This window comes from Moschus berezovskii, chromosome 3, assembly GCF_049115385.1.
Source record: "Moschus berezovskii isolate FMDL1 chromosome 3, NW_MosBer_1.0, whole genome shotgun sequence".
Lineage (NCBI taxonomy): Eukaryota > Metazoa > Chordata > Mammalia > Artiodactyla > Moschidae > Moschus > Moschus berezovskii.
Genome location: NC_142462.1, coordinates 51626423 through 51645924, shown reverse-complemented (window position 1 = coordinate 51645924; position 19502 = coordinate 51626423). Strand labels below are relative to the sequence as shown.

General features: G+C 40.1%; 1 protein-coding gene across 5 annotated transcripts in view; it reads right to left on the bottom strand.

Annotated features, from left to right (window-relative positions):
• Window positions 1–18289, bottom strand: part of GSAP (gamma-secretase activating protein) — a 102277-nt gene extending 83988 nt beyond the window's left edge. For all 5 annotated transcript variants that reach the window (XM_055420702.2, XM_055420705.2, XM_055420706.2 and 2 more), the window contains exons 1-5: window positions 18100–18289; window positions 7694–7770; window positions 5896–5952; window positions 3920–3989; window positions 3592–3645 (exon numbers count right to left, since the gene is read on the bottom strand). In XM_055420702.2, the coding sequence (XP_055276677.2) occupies window positions 3592–3645; window positions 3920–3989; window positions 5896–5952; window positions 7694–7770; window positions 18100–18208 (367 nt within the window). In that variant the 5' untranslated portion in view covers window positions 18209–18289. The remainder of the gene's footprint in view (window positions 1–3591; window positions 3646–3919; window positions 3990–5895; window positions 5953–7693; window positions 7771–18099) is intronic.
• Window positions 18290–19502: the final 1213 nt, after the last annotated feature.

Here is a 19502-nt window from a genome sequence, read left to right as displayed (position 1 = left end):
AAATAATGCCATTTGCAGCACCATGGATGGACCTAATGAAGTTAAGTCAGAGAAAGACAAATATCAAGAAATCATTTATATGTGGAATCAAACATATATATATATATATATATATATATATATACACCAATGAACTTATTTACATAAAAGAAACCGACTCACAGACATAGAAAACAAACTTTACCAAAGGGGAAAGGGTTAGGGAAGGATAAATTATGAGCTGGGATTAACAGATACACACTTACTATATATAAAATAGGTAACAAGTTCTTAGTGTTGAGCATAGAGAACTATATTCAACACCTTATAATAACCCATAATAGAAAAGAATCTGAAAAAAAAATACATATGTGTGTAACTGAATCACTTTTCTGTACACCAGAAACTAACACAATATAGTAAATCAACTAAAATAAAAGACAAATACCGTATGATCTCTTTTATATGTGGAATCTAAAAACCAAATCAAACCAAAACCAAAACCAGGTTTATAGATACAGAGAACAGATTGGTGGTTGCAGAAACCAGAGGGTAGGAGGTGAGGGGAGAAATGTTTAAACTGAATTTAAATTAAAAAAAAAAAAAGCACAAGGATAGGCATGGCATAGGAAGGGTGAAGAGCAAGATAAAGAAAGAACCTGGTCTGATGCAGGTAAAGGTACATATTGTGAAATAGTGAAAAGGTTGGAAGAGTTCAGTCAAGTCTGGTTGTTTAGAAGCTCTGGTTCTTAGAACTTTGGAATCAAAGCAGCTCCATGGATCATCTGCAGCACTTAACTGACTACAAAGGCTCCTGGGGTCCTGGAGCAGCAGTGGGGCCCAAGACACTGCCCACAGGGACCTGCTATGCCTTAGGGAAAACATAATACCTCCAGGAAGGGTGAAAGGGGCAGCTGTGCCTGGCTTCCTATGGAAAACCATTTCCTGTATATAACAAGTTTGCATGACCTCGGCCAAGAAGAGAAGCAATGCTGACAAAAATTTTGTCATAAAGTTTGTAAACCAAAGAACTCTATCTTGCTTATATGAGATACATTATAGTCTGTCTCATTTGCAATGGAAAAATCTCATGATAAGCAACAGAGTGTTAACACCTTGAGGCAAACTACATTTTATAATCAACTGGCTTATCAAATTATTCACAAACAAAAAATTAGCCTTCAGCAAAAGGCAAAATATTTGCATAATATTTGTTCAAAGGACTAATCATTAAAACAGATCCTATAGTACTTTCTGGTCACACAATTTCTGAAATTGTAGCTGAACAAAAGACCTCCTAAGGGCTTCCATGATCTGTCTGCAGCTCACGTTCATTTCCTGCTAGCCTTATCTCCCAGCACTCTGCCCTTGTTCACTCCAGTCCAGACTCACTGATCTCACTATCCTGGAACAGTCAGAGAGTCTACAAGCACTCTGGCCTCAGGGCCTTCATGCTGGCTGTTCCTTCTGCCAGAAACGTGCTTCCCCATGTTGCTGCTGCTTAGTCGCTTCAGTGGTGTCCGACTCTGTGCGACCCTATGGACTGCGGTCTGCCAGGCTCCTCTGTCCACAGTATTCTCTAGGCAAGAGTAGGTTGCCATACCCTCCTCCAGGGGATCTTCCTGACCCAGTGATCAAGCCTGGGATCTCTTGCATTGCATAGATGCATGCTTGCTGCCCCCCTCCTTTCAGGTCTCTGTTTAAAAACTCCTTTAATGGAGTTTCCTAGGATCATCCCTCAAACTATCTGGGCTCAAATACTAACCTCTTCCCGACCTTTGGTACCAGCTTCTTTCTGCCTGTAGCACCTGTTTAGTCTGAAGGTGCTAACTGCCTTTTTAAATATTTCAGTTATATAGTTATAGTTCAGTTGCTCAGTCATGTCCGACTATTTGCGAACCCACGAATCACAGCACGCCAGGCCTCCCTGTCCATCACCAACTCCCGGAGTTCACTCAAACTCATGTCCATCGAGTCGGTGATGCCATCCAGCCATCTCATTTTCTGTCGTCCCCTTCTCCTCCTGCCCCCAATCCCTCCCAGCATCAGAGTCTTTTCCAGTGAGTCAATTCATCGCATGAGGTGGCCAAAGTATTGGAGTTTCAGCTTTAGCATCAGTCCTTCCAATGAACACCCAGGACTGATCTCCTTTAGAATGGACTGGTTGGATCTCCTTGCAGTCCAAGGGACTCTCAAGAGTCTTCTCCAGCATCACAGTTCAAAAGCATCAATTCTTCAGCGATCAGCTTTCTTCACAGTTCAAATCTCACATCCATACATGACCACTGGAAAAACCATAGCCTTGACTAGATAGACCTTGGTTGGCAAAGTAATGTCTCTGCTTTTTAATATACTATCTAGGTTGGTCATAACTTTCCTTCCAAGGAGCAAGCTTCTTTTAATTTCATGGCTGCAATCAGCATCCACAGTGATTTTGGAGCCAAAAAAAATAAAATCTGACACTGTTTCCACTGTTTCCTCATCTATTTGCCATGAAGTGATGGGGCCATATGCCATGATCTTTGTTTTCTGAATGTTGAGCTTCAAGCCAACCTTTTCACTCTCCTCTTTCACTTTCATCAAGAGGCTTTTGAGTTCCTCTTCACTTTCTGCCATAAGGGTGGTGTCATCTGCGTATCTGAGGTTATTGATATTTCTCCTGGCAATCTTGGTTCCAGCCTGTGCTTCTTCCAGCCCAGCGTTCTTCATGATGTACTCTGCATATAAGTTAAATAAGCAGGGTGACAATATACAACCTTGACGTACTCCTTTTCCTATTTGGAACCAGTCTGTTGTTCCAAGTCCAGTTCTAACTGTTGCTTCCTGACCTGCATATAGGTTTCTCAAGAGGCAGGTCAGGTGGTCTGGTATTCCCATGTCTTTCAGAATTTTCCACAGTTTATTGTGATCCACACAGTCAAAGGCTTTGGCATAGTCAATAAAGCAGAAATAGATGTTTTTCTGGAACTCTCTTGCTTTTTCCACGATCCAGCAGATGTTGGCAATTTGATCTCTGATTCCTCTGCCTTTTCTAAATCCAGCTTGAACATCTGGAATTTCACAGTTCACGTATTGCTGAAGCCTGACTTGGAGAATTTTGAGCATGACTTTACTAGCGTGTGAGATGAGTGCAATTGTGTGGTAGTTTGAGCATTTTTTGGCATTGCCTTTCTTTGGGATTGGAATGAAGACTGACCTTTTCCAGTCCTGCTGAGTGGCCACTGCTGAGTTTTCCAAATTTGCTGGCATATTGAGTGCAGCACTTTCACAGCATCATCTTTCAGTATTTGAAATAGCTCAACTGGAATTTCATCACCTCCACTAGCTTTGTTCGTAGTGATGCTTTCTAAGGCCCACTTGACTTCACATTCCAGGATGTCTGGCTCTAGGTGAGTGATCACACCATCGTGATTATCAATATTTCTGTTATTCACTGTTATATTTTTTTCTGTACTTTCTTGTTTACTTGGAAAAAATGCAAAGAACATGCCTGACATGACCTTTGCGTTTTTATTCTAAGCTAAAGCTATTTGTAAATAGGCTTGTAGTTTTATTTAGTAGTTCAATAAATCTTCATCTATCAACAAGTACTAAAAAGTGTAATTTCATTACCTGGTTGAAGCTCATTACTCCTTCCTTCTTTAGCAGCTTGAACTAAACTTGCAGCTAATGGAAAAAGAAAAAAAAAATCCATTAGCAAATGATCTATGCAGTGGCTTGTTAAAGTTTACCAGATAATACCCAGAATAAGTAAGGGCTCAAAGGATCTGTCAGTGGATGATTAAAGTAAAATATGTTATTGTAGGTAGACTCCACAGATTCTTTATTTCAAATCTTATCTCAAAAGTACATCTTTTCCCAGCATAATCAACTATTGTAAAAATTCAATACTTTAAAACTCAAAAAATAGAGCTTACTTCTTGACTTGTAGCAAACTTACCCAGCAAAGTTTTCTCCCTGTTGACTGAGCAACTGACAACTTGCAAATCTTTCTCAAATGTATACAGATGCTATAAAAACAGAAGTATTTTTTAATTTGGAGTTTCATGTTAAATAACAATTTTATGAATGCAAATTCCCACTCAGCTCTTTAGCAAGTATCACTGTGGCAAGCATTTTATTAAAGGACCACCAATGAACCAGTTTATCTGTACTGAGAAGTTTCAGATTATTTTTAAAGAAAAAAGTTTGCTATTGTAGGCCATGTTTGGCACAGAAATTTAACCATGAGACAACACAGTGTAGTGGTTAAAAGCATAGACCTTGAAGTCAAGCTAGACCCAGGCTCAAATCCTAATTCTGTCACTTGCTAGCTGTGTGACTTTGGATGAGTTACTCAACCATTCTATCCTCCCATCAGCAAAATAGGAATCATGTTACTACCTATCTTGGGAGATCCTTAGAAGTGCTAAATTAAATAATCCATAAGAGAATACTTACTACAATGTTTGCCACACATAATAAGCACTCAAGGGTAAGCAATTAGGATTATGAAGGCAAGTTAACACTTTAATCAAATTACATAACTATGACATCATTAACTATGTCTAAGAGACTGTCACAAGGGCATCTCCTAAAGGATGCCCATATTTAGAATACTGGCAAAGTGATCTGCTATTTTTATTTAACCTGTATTTTATTTTCTTGCTGTTTAAATGTTGCAAGATTCTATTTCCTGGAATATCAAAGAAAATTAAAATGGTCATGCAGAAGGAGGATGTGAGGTGCAGACTGAGGAAATGGAGACAATCAGTTATATTAAGCAAACTCTGTTAAAACATATTCAGGCTACAAGGAAAGAAAGAATCTTAGACTTCAGGAGAGAACAAGTTAAGAGAAACAGTGACTAGCAGAACTATTAAAAAGGTAAATAGTACTTGCAGACTAAAAAAGCACTGAAGACATACTAGAATGCAATGGCCAAAAGTTGATTAAAAAATGTCGAGAAATCAGGAAAAGTAAACTTTGAGTTAATAAGAAGGCTCTGAATTCACGTGGTAAATTATGGTTTCCTTTACTCTTGCTCTGAGGGATTCTTATTTATAAGTAAGAAGAGGCAAGAATGTATATACTTAATTGTAACTGCGTCATCCTTTTAATTATGTAATAACACACATAGTCTAATAAGTGTTTAAAACATACAAACACTACCAAATAAAAAGTCTAAATTCTCCATTATATTCACCCTATCTCAACCCCTTTTGAAAAAGAAACATTTTGTAATTTACTCTGTAATCCTTCAGATCATTCAAAGTGAGTTTTTAATATATTTACACACGTATATATTATCTCATTTTCTTTCAAGTTTTTTAAAACATAAATGGAATGCATTACTCTGGCAACTTGCTTTTTCATGTAATAATGTGTTTTGGAATGACTCTGTGACAGTGTACATTTATAGACTTCTCAGTCTCTTGATATTTACAAATTATTTTTACATAGACACAAAGGAATCCCCTCCCATTTGCCTCAAGAATTAGACAAGCCTGACACGTTAACCAATATCTTACATGAGCTGTCTGGGGAAATTTAAGAAAAAGAGGCTGGTTCTATAACTGGATCTTTGAGAAGTAACAAGAAGAAAATCAGTGAAGTTCTGTAGAAGCAGAACTCAGAGTCAGAGGTCATTCTGACATCCTAAGCTTCTGGGAAACACACATCCTAGGGAGGCCACTGGACTTCCTACATTCCTACAGAATACTGGATAATTGGTTTGGACTATTCAGCTTAAATCTCAAAGGACTAAAAGACTACAGTTGACATTTGGTCCAGGAGTCTTCACACTTTTTTTTTTAAAGATAGTATAAAAGGAAAAGAGAAGGAAGACAAATATAAAATAAACTTGTATCTTAAAAAAAGGAAAACTAAAGGCAGTAAAGTAACTGGAGATGAATGTACAATTTATGATGACTTTACCTCATTTTGTTTGGCTTGGTAATCATACAGTCCAAAGCAGACATTTCCCTTATCGTCCTGAAAAGAAAAAATTAACTAGATGTTTATAAAAGGTCACTGTTTAGGAATTTACTAGTTTTAAAAGAAATCTGCAATAATTCAACCAGTATTAGCAATAAGCACTCTAAAGGTAGCCTGCTGTCCAAGTCAGAGAAGGACTGAACACGTTTCCGATGGCAACACAGGTCAAGCGGTGAAAGGGAACCAAGAACATACAGCTCAGTGTGTTTGAGGGAGCCTGTCACAGGGGACACAGCATAGTGAAGGAGCAAATCTTTTTCTACTTTCATTTATTTCTGTAAAAGAATATGAACGATGGATACAGAAAGTAGGTAGAATAAGTCCATGATAGTCTTATAAGTAAAACTTCTTGGCAAATAGATGGCAAATCAATGGAAACAGTGACAGATTTTATTCTCCTGGGCTCCAAAATCACTGTGAATGATGACTGCAGCCATGAAATAAAAAGATGCTTGCTCCTTAGAAGAAGAGCTATAACAAGTCTAGACAGTGTATTAAAACGTAGAGACATTACTTTGCTGACAAAGGTCCATACAGTCAAAACTATGGTTCTTCCAGTTGTCATGTATGGATGTGAGAGCTGGATGATAAAAAAGGCTGAGCACCAAAGAATTGATGCCTTCAAACTGTGGTGTTGGAGAAGACTCTTGAGAGTCCCTTGGACTGAAAGGAGATCAAACCAGTCAATCCTAAAAGAAATCAACCCTGAATATTCATTGGAAGGACTGATGTTGAAGCTGAAGCTCCAATACACTGGCCACCTGATGAGAAGAACTGACTTATTAGAAAAGACCCTGATGCTGGGAAAGACTGAAGGCAGGAAGAGAAAGGGACAGCAGAGGATGAGATGGTTTGATGGCATCACCAACTCAATAAACATGAGCTTGAGCAAACTCCGCGAGATGGTAAAAGACAGGGAAGCTTGGCAAAGAGTCAGACATGACTAAGTGACTGAACAACAGCCATAAACTTCATGAATCATAGAATTCCTTGAATGTAGCATCCTCATGGATACAACGTAAAATAACTTTTTTAAGTAAAAAATGTACAGTAATACAACTTGCAAAGCAAACTGGCCACTGCAATTATTCTTTCATGTTTCACTATTACACTAAAGTTATCCACGAAGTCAAATTTTATTTTCTTAGAACAGTTAACATTGGAAACACACTGTTAAATAATAATGCCTCAAAACTCTGAGTATACAGAAATCCGAACAGATGAGGTACAGTAAAAATGTTTAATGTTTTCTCAAAGATAAAAACTTAACATATTGATTAAGTTTAAATATCTCTTACTTGGCATTTTTCCTCTAGAGGATGAAACTGTTCATTTATTCAAAACCTTTGAGCACTGTATCAGACATTGGGTATAGCATTATTTTATTTACAAAAGAAAAAATATTATATAAGACTGAATTTCAATTACCCTATTTAATCTCACAAAATAAAAAAAAGTCATATGTTAAAGATTAAATGCCAACAAGTCTTATTCACCTTAAAAAGATAAAGTTTAAAACTCTGTTGAAAAAATATATATATAAATGGTTAGAGTAAATTTTATGTTAAGTATGTGTGTGTGTGCTTAGCTGTTCTTTGTGTTCAATGCTTTGCCATCCCATGAATGCTTTGCTCCTTTATCCATGGGGATTCTCCAGGCAAGAATACTGGAGTGGGTTGCCATGCCCTCCTTGTGTTATGTATATTCTACCACAATTTAAAAAAGAATATAGACTTACCTTATAGGTATAAATAATATTTCTGTTTCTTTCAACATTTTGTACACGTAAGCACTCATAATTGTTTTCTGAAACACCTAAAACAGAAATAATCACAAGTTAATATCTAGAAGGAGATGTTTAAAAACATATCTAACAAAAATACATCTGGGTTAGATTTTACAAGCCAAATATAAAAGAACACTGATAATTCCATTATATAGAGCTTAAAAACAGGCAAAGCTAATCTATTTTACTGGAGATCAGATTAGTAATGACCTTTAAGGAAGAGGAAAGTAGTGATTAGCAAGTATCTCAAGGAAATCTTGCTAATGGAAGTGTACATTGGACAAAACTAGCAGAATCTACTAAGGCTGAATATATACGGCTCAACAATTGTCTGTGTACTTATATCTCATCAGAAGTCTATACATAGTTTGGCAAATGACACATATGACATGTACAGCACTATGATTTATAATAGCCAAAACTGGAAACCCAAAATATTCATCAAGCAAAGAACTAATAAACCATGATATATCCAAACAATGGAATGTTATATAATAAGAATTAATTAACTTGCTGTAACATACATAAGTAAGTGTTAGTCACTCAGTCGTGCCCGACTCTTTGCGACCCCGTGGACTGTAGCCCACCAGGCTCTTCTGTCCATGGGATTTTCCAGGCAAGGATACTGGAGTGGGTTGCCATTTCCTTCTCCAGGGGATTTTCCCAACTCAGGGATCGAACTCGGGTCTCCTGCACTGCAGGCAGATTCCTTACTGACTGAGCTACAAGGGAAGCTCTTATAACATACATACATACATAAATAATTGAGCAAAAGAAACTCATATTTTCACTCCGCCCCAAAAAGGCACAAACTGTATGATTTAATTTATACACAAGTTTCAAAAACTGGCAAAAAGAATCTACGGTGCTAGATGAAGGACAGCTGAAAAAGAGTACGAAGGGGCTCTTTGAGGTCTATTAATGTTCTCCTTCTTCCTGAGTGCTGGTTCTAGAGAGTTGCCTCACTGTGTGAAAATTAACTGAGCTGTGCACTGTGATCTGTATACTTTTCTGTATGAAGGCCATCTTCAATGACGGATATAAAGATTGTTTACACAAAACATTTAACTTGTAAGTTAACTGATCATCACCTTTCTTCTAAAATTTTAGGATATTCCTCTGAATTCTACAGTTAAAGGATTTAAACACTGGTTAGAAACAGCATCGATAATTATCATCATTAATCAGAGAGAAATGCATATTTCCCCAATTTCCTCAAAATAAATTGCTTAAACTTGATTCATCTTACCCACACAATAGTGTTTTTAGATGTTAAAATATCATGTTGATTATGACAAATACCAATATTCAGAAAAAAATATGCAAAATACCCTATAAATCAGAGCAAATTTCAGCCTGTATTCCGGATTAAAAAGGAAAAATCAAGATACAAAATCAGGATAATTGGTGAGCTCAATCCCTGCACTGGAGCTGGCAGTGGAAAACATTTACATAGGCAAAGAGCAGGTTCACTGAGAACCCAGGAATCAACCTGCGATCTCTCTTCCAAACTCTTCACAGAAAGAAACTTCATGGATTTTCTGCAGACACAGCAAAGGGAGGGGCAAGTGTTGCTTATATACGTGTATATACAACTTTCAATGTCTAATGAGGCATCAGAAACACTTCACAATGGTTAAAAAAAAGTAATTCCCTGGTCTCTTAGGATAATAGTATGATTCAGTTAGCTTACTGCTGAATAGCAAAGAAAAGGTAAACAGAATGAACTGTTTCCTCTATCCTACTTATAATAGGAAAATGGGTAATTACTGAAAAATCCTTTAAGGTAGATTTTGAAGACATCTAAAGAGAATTTTTGTGAGTTATTTTTCATCCTGCATATGACTCAAAACTCCTGGAATGGAATGTGTCAATATTTTGTAAAGTTTTTTTTTTTTCTTTCCAGATTATAAGGATGCTGGGACTTTCTCAAAAGTACACTTAAAAGGTTTTAACTAAGATAAGAAACTGCTTTATAATAATCTTGCTAAGAAAATCCTGTTTCCTTGCAAAAGCACACCTATTTTCAAATCACTATAATATTAAGAGGAAAATAAATCTTCAACAAGTGCAGATTACAACAAATGATATATGCTTATTTCATTAAATCAGTGGTTCTCAAGACTGGTTGTGTTAGAATCATCAGGGGAAATTTTAAAAGAACATAGATCCCCAAATCCTGCCCCCAAATATTCTGATTTTTTTGAGCTGGTGAAGGTCCTACTATCTCCTGTGTGTGTTTTTAAATTCGCTTTGTTATTCTAATGGACAGATAGAACTGAGAACCACTGAAGTACATATTTACAATATACATTCAGTTCAGTTCAGTTCAGTCACTCAGTCGTGTCCAACTCTTTGCGACCCCATGAACCACAGCATGCCAGGCCTCCCTGTCCATCACCAACTCCCGGAGTTCACTCAAACTCATGTCCATTGAGTCGGTGATGCCATCCAGCCATCTCATTCTCTGTCGTCCCCGTCTCCTCCTACCCCCAATCCCTCCCAGCATCAGACTCTTTTCCAGTGAGTCAACTTGGCGCATGAGGTGGCCAAAGTATTGCAGTTTCAGCTTTAGCATCAGTCCTTCCAATGAACACCCAGGATTGAGCTCCTTTAGAATGGACTGGTTGGCTCTCCTTGCAGTCCAAGGGACTCTCAAGAGTCTTCTCCAGCACCACAGTTCAAAAGCAACAATTCTTCGGCGACCAGCTTTCTTCACAGTCCAACTCTCACATCCATACATGACTACGGGAAAAACCATAGCCTTGACTAGATGGACCTTTGTTGGCAAAGTAATGTCTCTGCTTTTTAATATACACTACACAATATTTATTAGACAGCACAATTATAACCAGCTTACAATGTAATCATGATATACAGATTTGAAGGAACTAAAAATTATGCCTTCATGGGTCTGTTAGGGAGCAATGATTGCAGTCTTAAATAATCCTGCAGTTAAGCACATGGTTCTCATCTCTAGGGCATTTGCATTAGATAAATTTGGCAATACTGGAAATCCAGAGACTGGCATCTCACCACACACTATAAACCCGCTAGCCCTTCCTCTTCAGATTAGCTGCTCATGTTTTAGACACACCCTTTTAAAATATTTATTCAATAACCTCTTTGCTTATTCATTCTGACTATTCTCCCACAGTTCATCACTGGAAAGTCCAGAGGAGGAAGTTTAGCAATTTCAAATGAGGAAATGTGGTTTAATTTTACAGTTTAGTTAAATCAGAGTTCATGAAGAAAAAATGTAGCATTTTGATAGATACTTGCATAAATCTATTATAAAAAAAATAACTAGATACTAAAGGTGTTGGCAAAGTCACAGCTCATGTGAAATTTAAGGTGGTTTGCCACATAGTCTCATCCAGCTTATATCCTTGCTAAACACCAGTGATTTCACTTTAAAAGAAGATGTTTACAAAGTATGCAGATTTTGTTTCCAATTGCTATGAAATAAGATAAATCTCATATAAAAGTATTTCTTTTCTTTCTAATGACTATGGGAGCATGGGGAGTCTCACAGCCTTATACAAAAATTTGAACTAGTTTCTAAAACACAGATCAAAAAGTGTTAAAATATGATTATACCTACAACATTTCTATTCTGTAAATAACTCACATAAATCCTCCTGCTCAACATGACTAGATACTCTAATTCCTAAACTTATGAAGTAAACATCATTATGTGATTTATATTTCATATTCTGGATAAAATGAGGAAAATCAAGGGTGGGGTGTTGAAGCCATAAAGAGAGAAGAGATTCAGAAAAGGAGACTAGGAAAGTAGGGGGAGGAACAGTCAACCGGAAGGACAGTGGCAAGGGACAACCGAAACAATAAACAAAAATAATGTGACAAAGCCAGTCCTCTAGCCCCCAAATCTGTTTGGGGGTATCGAGGAGGCAACAACAAAAGCACTACCCTTGAGGCAGTCACCTGGTACAATATATCACTTCCCTGGAAAAGATGAATAATTACAATATTAGAAAGAATAATCAGTCTGGAATATTACTAAATTCTAACAAATTCACAAATCTAGTACTAATCGAAGCAGACAAGGAGACAGGAATGGAAACCACATTCTTCCTGGTCTTACATACATGTGACATTGAAACCTCAGAATATTCACATACCACAGACTTTTTCTTAAGTTTCCTGAGGATCTGATACATCCCAAGAAGAGATTAAGCATTAGACACAAAAATTAATATACAAAATCTATTATATTGATACATACTAGTAATAGTTATATAATGTTTTTAAATGTACCATTTATGAGAGCAACAAAAACTAATAATAGCCCAGGAGTAAATCTAGCAAATCTTCATGGAGAAAATTCTAAGACTTGTTAAGAGTCATAAAAAGGCTCTAAATGAATAACATGCTATATACTTTGTTTACCACCCTTAGGGCAGAAAGTGAAGAGGAACTAAAAAGCCTCTTGATGAAAGTGAAAGAGGAGAGTGAAAAGGTTGGCTTGAAGCTCAACATTCACAAGACAAAGATCATGGCATCTGGTCCCATCACTTCATGGGAAATAGATGGGGAAACAGTAGAAGCAGTGTCAGACTTTTATTTTTTGGGGCTCCAAAATCATTGCAGCCAGGAAATTAAAAGACGCTTACTCCTTGGAAGGAAAGTTATGACTAACCTAATAGCATATTAAAAAGCAGAGACATTACTTTGCCTATTAGGGTCCATCTAGTCAAGGCTATGGAGAAGGCAATGGCAAGCCACTCCAGTACTCTTGCCTAGAAAATCCCATGGATGGAGGAGCCTGGTCGGCTGCAGTCTGTGGGGTCGCTAAGGGTCAGACGTGACTGACTGACCTCACTTTCACTTTTCACTTTCACACATTGGAGAAGGAAATGGCAACCCACTCCAGTGTTCTTGCCTGGAGAATCCCAGAGACGGGGGAGCCTGTTGGGCTTCCGTCTATGGGGTCACACAGAGTCGGACACGACTGAAGTGACTTAGCAGCAGCAGCAGCAGCAGTCAAGGCTATGGTTTTTCCCGTAGTCATGTATGGATGTGAGAGTTGGACTGTGAAGAAAGCTGATCGCCGAAGAATTGATGCTTTTGAACTGTGGTGCTGGAGAAGACTCTTGAGAGTCCCTTGGACTGCAAGGAGAGCCAACCAGTCCATTCTAGAGGAGATCAATCCTGGGTGTTCATTGGAAGGACTGATGCTAAAACTGAAACTGCAATACTTTGGCCACCTCATGCGCCAAGTTGACTCACTGGAAAAGACTCTGATGCTGGGAGGGATTGGGGGCGGGAGGAGATGGGGACGACAGAGAATGAGATGGCTGGATGGCATCACCAACTCGATGGACATGAGTTTGAGTGAACTCTGGGAGTTAGTGTTGGACAGGGAGGCCTGGCATGCTGTGATTCATGGGGTCGCAAAGAGTCGGACACGACTGAGCGACTGAACTGAACTGAACTGAATATACTTTGTTCATAGTTGGGAAGATTTAATATTGTAAAGATGCAACTTCTCCCCTAGCTGATCTATAGATTCAATGTAACTCAAAAATCCAACAGACTTTTTGGTGAAATCTGATAGGCTGATTCCAAAATCTAAATGTAAGAACAAGGAGCATAAAATAACCAAGAGGACCCCAACAGTGACTGAGGTGAGGAGACTTATTTCACCAGTTACCAAGACTTAACAGAAAGATAGTTATTAAGATGTCTTCACCTTATATTGACCAATGGAACAAAATTAAAAACCCAGAAAAGAAGACTCACACGCATACGGAAACATGATGTGTAAAGGAAGTAGTTTTGCTGTCAATGAGAAAAGGTAGGGCTATCTGGTTAGTGACCATAGAACTACTAGCTATTAACATAGAAAAACAATGAAGTTTACAAAAGAATATTTTTTACATGCAAGCTATAGATAATAACAAAATAAAACCATGTAATGACCACCCAGCTTAAAAGTAACAGATACGAAGACTACTTCTAAAGGTTCCAGTGTTCCCCTATCTGATTCCTACATCACATTACACACATAAATACATTCCAGATGAATTTTAAAAATAACAAAATTCAAAAATAAAAGCTTTAAAGCTTTTAGAAATTAATATAAAAATGTCTTCATGGCTTCTAAGTTTCTTTAAAATATCCCAAAAGCACAAACCATAAAGGAAAAACACTCACAGATTAGACTACATTATAATCAAGAACTCTTATTTAGCAAAAGTAATGACAAACTGAAAAAAATACAACAGATACTTGCAACATATATGATAAACAAAGGACTACAATCCAGAATGAAGAATGCCTTAAAATCAATATGGAAAAAAAAAATAACCCACAACAGAAAAATAGACAAAAGGATGAACACCCTACAGAAGAAGAAACACAAACAGCCAGTTAAGTATATAGAGATGTTCAACCTCAGACCATAAAGAAGTATTATTTAGACCCACCAGTCTGACAAGAAATTAAACACCTGGAAAAATCAAGAGCTTGTAAAGATATAAAGTACCAAAAATACTTTGATAACACAAATGATACAGGTATTTTGGATAGTAATTTGGTACTACCCAGGAGGTAACCCCGGGGATAAAGAATCTGCCTTCAATGTCTTAGACGCAGGAGACGCAGGTTCTATCTCTGGGTCAGGAAGATCCCATAGAAAGGGGCATGGCAACCCATGTCAGCATTGTTGCCTGGAGAATCCCATGGACAGAGAAGCCTGACAGGCTACAGTCCATAGGGTCGCAAAGAGTTGGACACAAGTGCAGCAATTGAGCACGCAGGAAAAGTGAAGATGTGCATAGCCTGTGACTTAGCAACCTCACTGTCAGACATCTATCCTAGAGAAACTTGCACCAGGTGATGCACACAAGGTTAGTAAAAGCATTGACTATAACAGCAAACCCCAGAAACCTCCCAAATGTCACTATCAGGAAAAGGGTAAGTAAGCTGGGTTCCCTAGGAAACACCCTGAGACACTTTAGTACACAGGATATTTACTAGATTGTGCTAGTGGGATTGATGTCTGTAATAGGAAGGAGAAGAAAGCAGGACTGGGGCAAGGGGAAGAAGTCAAGCTGCAATAAAGGTCCAGTGGCCTCAGATGACATTGGGGTCCTCCATCAAGGAAGCTCTAGAACTGAAATGGATTGTCTCAGTTGTCCCATATGAGTCAAAATGCCCAGGCTTTTATATCCTACCTGAACTCCTTATTAGAGGAGGGCATACCTAAAGGGGCATAAACTTGGGTGATACAGCCCTCTGCCGAGGCCATCCCTGAAGATGCTGACAGCTGAGGGCTCTGCTACCATATTCACAGCACTTGGGACAAGCCCTTCCTTGAAACAAAGATCTAAGCATTGCATCTCCATGTTTATCATATTGTATAGGCACACAAATGGAATACTATACAGCAGTGAAAAGTAATGCCCTATAGCAGTCAACATGGCACTAGTGGTAAAGAACCCACTTGCCAATGCACAAGATATAAGAGATCCAGGTTCGATCCCTGGGTTTGGAAGACCCCCTGGAGGAAGGCATGGCAATTCACTCCAGTATTCTTGCCTGGAGAATCCCACGGACAGAGGAGCCTGGCAGGCTACAGTCCATGGTATTGCAAAGAGTCCGACATCACTGAAGCAACTCATCACACATCACATACCAGTCAACATGGATAAATTTTACAATATTGAGAAGGAAAAAAAAGGCAGAAAGAATACATAAGATATTCTTTCACTTACTTAAAAGTTCACAAACAAGAAAATGAAATGATAGTTCGCTTAGGGAGATAGATACAGGTTAAAACTACAAATACAATTGAAGGAATGTCAAAATATAAAAGTTTAAATGGTTGTAGGCAACAACATATAGATGAGGCATATGAAGAGAAATAGGATCAAAGAGGGAGACCCAAGAACCGACAAAAGTCTTGCTATTGTTCTATTTTTAAGACAGGCACATGGTTTTCTTTTTATATTATTTATAGCTTACACGTGTTAAAATATTATGTTGTATAACTGTTTTAATTTTTTTTAAGAACAAATATTTTCTTCATTTATTTCAGGAGAAATAATTTCCCCAAAGTTCAACCCAAAACCAGGAACAGAGGCAGTGAACAAATCTGGTCTCCTTATTTCTTAACCCCGATTGACTAAAATGCCATCCTACTGAATTTCTGCCTGGCTAACTTAGCTTAGTTCTCTGGCTATTTTGCCAGAAAAATGTCATACATCAGGAGTCCTACTTAGCACCACTAAGAAATCTTCAACTGTATTTATTTATGTAAAAACATTAAGGCTTCAAATTTAGAGAGCAAGTGTGCAGACAGGAGACTTTACAATGGTATAATTATTCATAATTTACATTTGAAAAGCCGAGACTTTGAAATGAAAATAATTTACACAAACGTGTGGCGTCAGAGCCGTGCTAGAGATAAAACAGAATTCCAGATTCCTCTGCCAGAGCTACAAATTACAGCAGAAGAAGAATTAACTTGTGGGTTTTTTAAGCTGCCACCACTAGTGATTTTCAGAAGTAACAATGTCTTTTAGGATAACAGGGTTAATATTTTTGCCAAGCTGTTCTGAAGGAGCAAAATGCTACCAATATGAGAAAAGGCTGGTATTTCTAGTAAGTTTACTTTCTGAGGACCCAAGGGTAACTGCTGTCTGGGGACTTAGCAGCAGCAGCAATGCACAAGTCTATGTGTCTTCACAGATGAATGAAAGACACAGATGAATGGAAGCCAAAATCTAACCAGTTTACACACAGTTTTTCAGTCACAACACACTACTGAGACATATGACTGTGGCATTTCACACTTCATCTAACTTCTCATTCTCGAGCACCTGCCACTTAGCTATATAAGGAGATGGTCCAGAGAAAAGGGGCTTCCCAGGTGGCGCAGTGGTAAAGAATCTGCCTGCCAATCCAGGAGACTCAAGAGACACAGGTTCAACCCCTGGGTTGGGAAGATCCCTTGGAATAGGAAATGGCAACCAGCTCCATATTCTTGCCTGGAAAATTACATGGACAGAGGAGCCTGGCAGAGTCACAAAGAGTCGGACATGACTGAGTATACATGCCAGAGAAAGGACCACTTTGTGTTGAAAAGCACAAATCTTCAGAAACTCTTTAGACATCCAGGAGACTTTTTAAAATGCAGCACCTCCCAACCCCAGCCCCCCTACTCCCCCACCCACTACCCAGCCAAAGTGAGCCTTTACTAATAATGACACTAGTCGTTAGTCAAACTCACTAGTCAAACTCAAGTCTTGAGCTAGACAAAGATGACTCTATTTGGAACCAAGAGAGCCAACATGCCAAAACAAGGAACCCTACAAATATTCTTCTGAAACCACAGGACAGAAGACTTTGTCCAGTGATGAGGGGAAAGGAGTTGTAGATACTGGTAATTTGATAGCCGTTTCCCAAAAATGCCTTCCAGCAGTCTACAGTGCTTAAGGAAAACCAGAAGTGGGGGAAATACACTGAAGCGGCTAGCTCCTGTGCACAACTGGGATTCCAGGGTATCATTGCTTAGAACCTGAACCTAAGTCCTGAAGATGCAACATTATGTGAAGCAAACTTCTCTTCTTACAAAACAACCTGAGAAATCACGGAGTTCCCCTTCTTTAAAGTTTCAATTGATCAATGCTGGGAAGTCTCAAAACTCACTTTTCACTCCCTCAAAATCAAAGGATTTCTGAGACATGAAAACCAAAGCTTCAACTGCGGGGAATGTATTCCAATCCACCCTGAGAAAGTAGGGCAAGACACCTGAGCATCTTTTTTTTCTCATAGAGACCTTCCAGCCCCTAGTCTTGCTAGAGCCCCTACCCGGGTGACAAATCTTTTTAAAACAAGTGAGATGTGAATGAAGCATAGAGAACCACCTTCTCCCACTCCCCGAAGCCTTGCGCCAGGGGAGCAGAGCCTGGGCAGCTGTTTCTCCTGCCTGATGAGATGATGCTTAGGGTACCACTAGTGTCCCCTGCCTTTCTGCTTAAGGTGACTTACTGTGGGCAAACAGTAAGCCAGAAGATGAAAGACTCGCCAGAAGAAGCAATGTAGCTCGGCCGAGACTTTGCCCAGGGGCTGCCCCTCCAACCTTCACCCAGCGGCCCGGGGTGAGGATGACAAAGCCCAGACTCTAAAGAGGGCACCCTTCCCCTTTCAGGACCAAACTTCACAGGTTGGCAGGGGGCACAGGCTGCCGCTTTGGGTCGGTGCTCACCACTTGGGCGCAGGCCGAGAAGCCCTAGACATGAATGACTGTCCCGCCTCCACGCCCCCCGGGCCCCGCGGCCGGACGCGCCCCCCGCCCCGCCCCGCGGCCGGACGCGCGCCCACCGCACCTGGGCCGCCGCCGCGGGCCCCGGCGGCCGCCGACGCCGCCAGCTGCCCCCGCAGCCACGGGAGCACGTCCTTCCCGAGATCGAAGTCGGCGATCAGACGGAGAGCCATCGCCGGGACGCGGCCACGGAGCGGCTCTGGGGCCCCGCGCCGCCGGCATGCCCGGCCCTCCGCGTACCACCGCGCCCGACTCCCGCCCCTCCTTCTCTCCCCGCCCCAGGTCCCCCACCCCCCGCCGCCGCTGCTTTCGGTTCCGCCGCCTCCCGGGCCCGAGAGGCCCCAGCACCGCCTCCTCCCGGCCCCGCCGCGCACGCGAGCCTCGAGCTCTGCACACCCGGCTGGGGGGAAGGGAGACTGCGGCGCGGGCACCAGACCCCACCCGGCCCCAGATCCGCCGCTGGCACCCTCCAGGCTGGAGGCAGAGAAGGAGGATTTGGTCTTTTAAGAGCTGCGGGTGTCAATGTATGGCAAAACCACTACAATATTGTAAAGTAATTAGCCTCCAATTTAAAAAAAAGCTGTGGAGATGTGGCTGGACCGATGGTTTCCAAATTATGCTGCACGTTACATGCGGGCACTGCTGCTGCTAAGTAGCTTCGGTCATGTCCGACTCTGTGCGACCCCATAGATGGCAGCTCACCAGGCTCCCCCGTCCCTGGGATTCTCCAGGCAAGAATTTTGGAGTGGGTTGCCATTTCCTTCTCCAATGCATGAAAGGAAAAGTGAAAGTGAAGTCTCTCAGTCGTGTCCGACTCTTCGAGACCCCATGGACTAAGGGTTTGGTTTTTTCTTTTTTTTTTTTTTTTGTCTCTTTTAATGTCCAGGTAAGTCCACTGTGCAACAAAGTTCAGACACCGGTTGGCTAGAGAGAGGTAATACTAGCTGTTTCACCTGAGAAGTTTCAGGTTCATCGCCAGGGCCAAAGCGGGTAGCGACTTGGGCCTATTCGACCCAATTTCAGGGTGACGGTGTTTTATTAGTATTATTTAGGAAGAAGCACAGGCTGGAATCAAGATTGCTGGGAGAAAAATCAATAACTTCAGATATGCAGATGACACCACCCTTATGGCAGAAAGTGAAGAGGAACTAAAAAGCCTCTTGATGAAAGTGAAAGAGGAGAGTGAAAAAATTGGCTTGAAGCGCAACATTCAGAAAACTAAGATCATGGCAACATCCACTGGATCATGGAGAAAGCAAGAGAGTTCCAGAAAAACATCTATTTCTGCTTCATTGACTACGCCAAAGCCTTTGACTGTGTGGATCACAACCAACTGTGGAAAATTCTGAAAGAGATGGGAATACCAGACCACCTGACCTGCCTCTTGAGAAACCTGTATGCAGGTCAGGAAGCAACAGTTAGAACTGGACATGGAACAGACTGGTTCCAAAAAGGAAAAGGAGTACG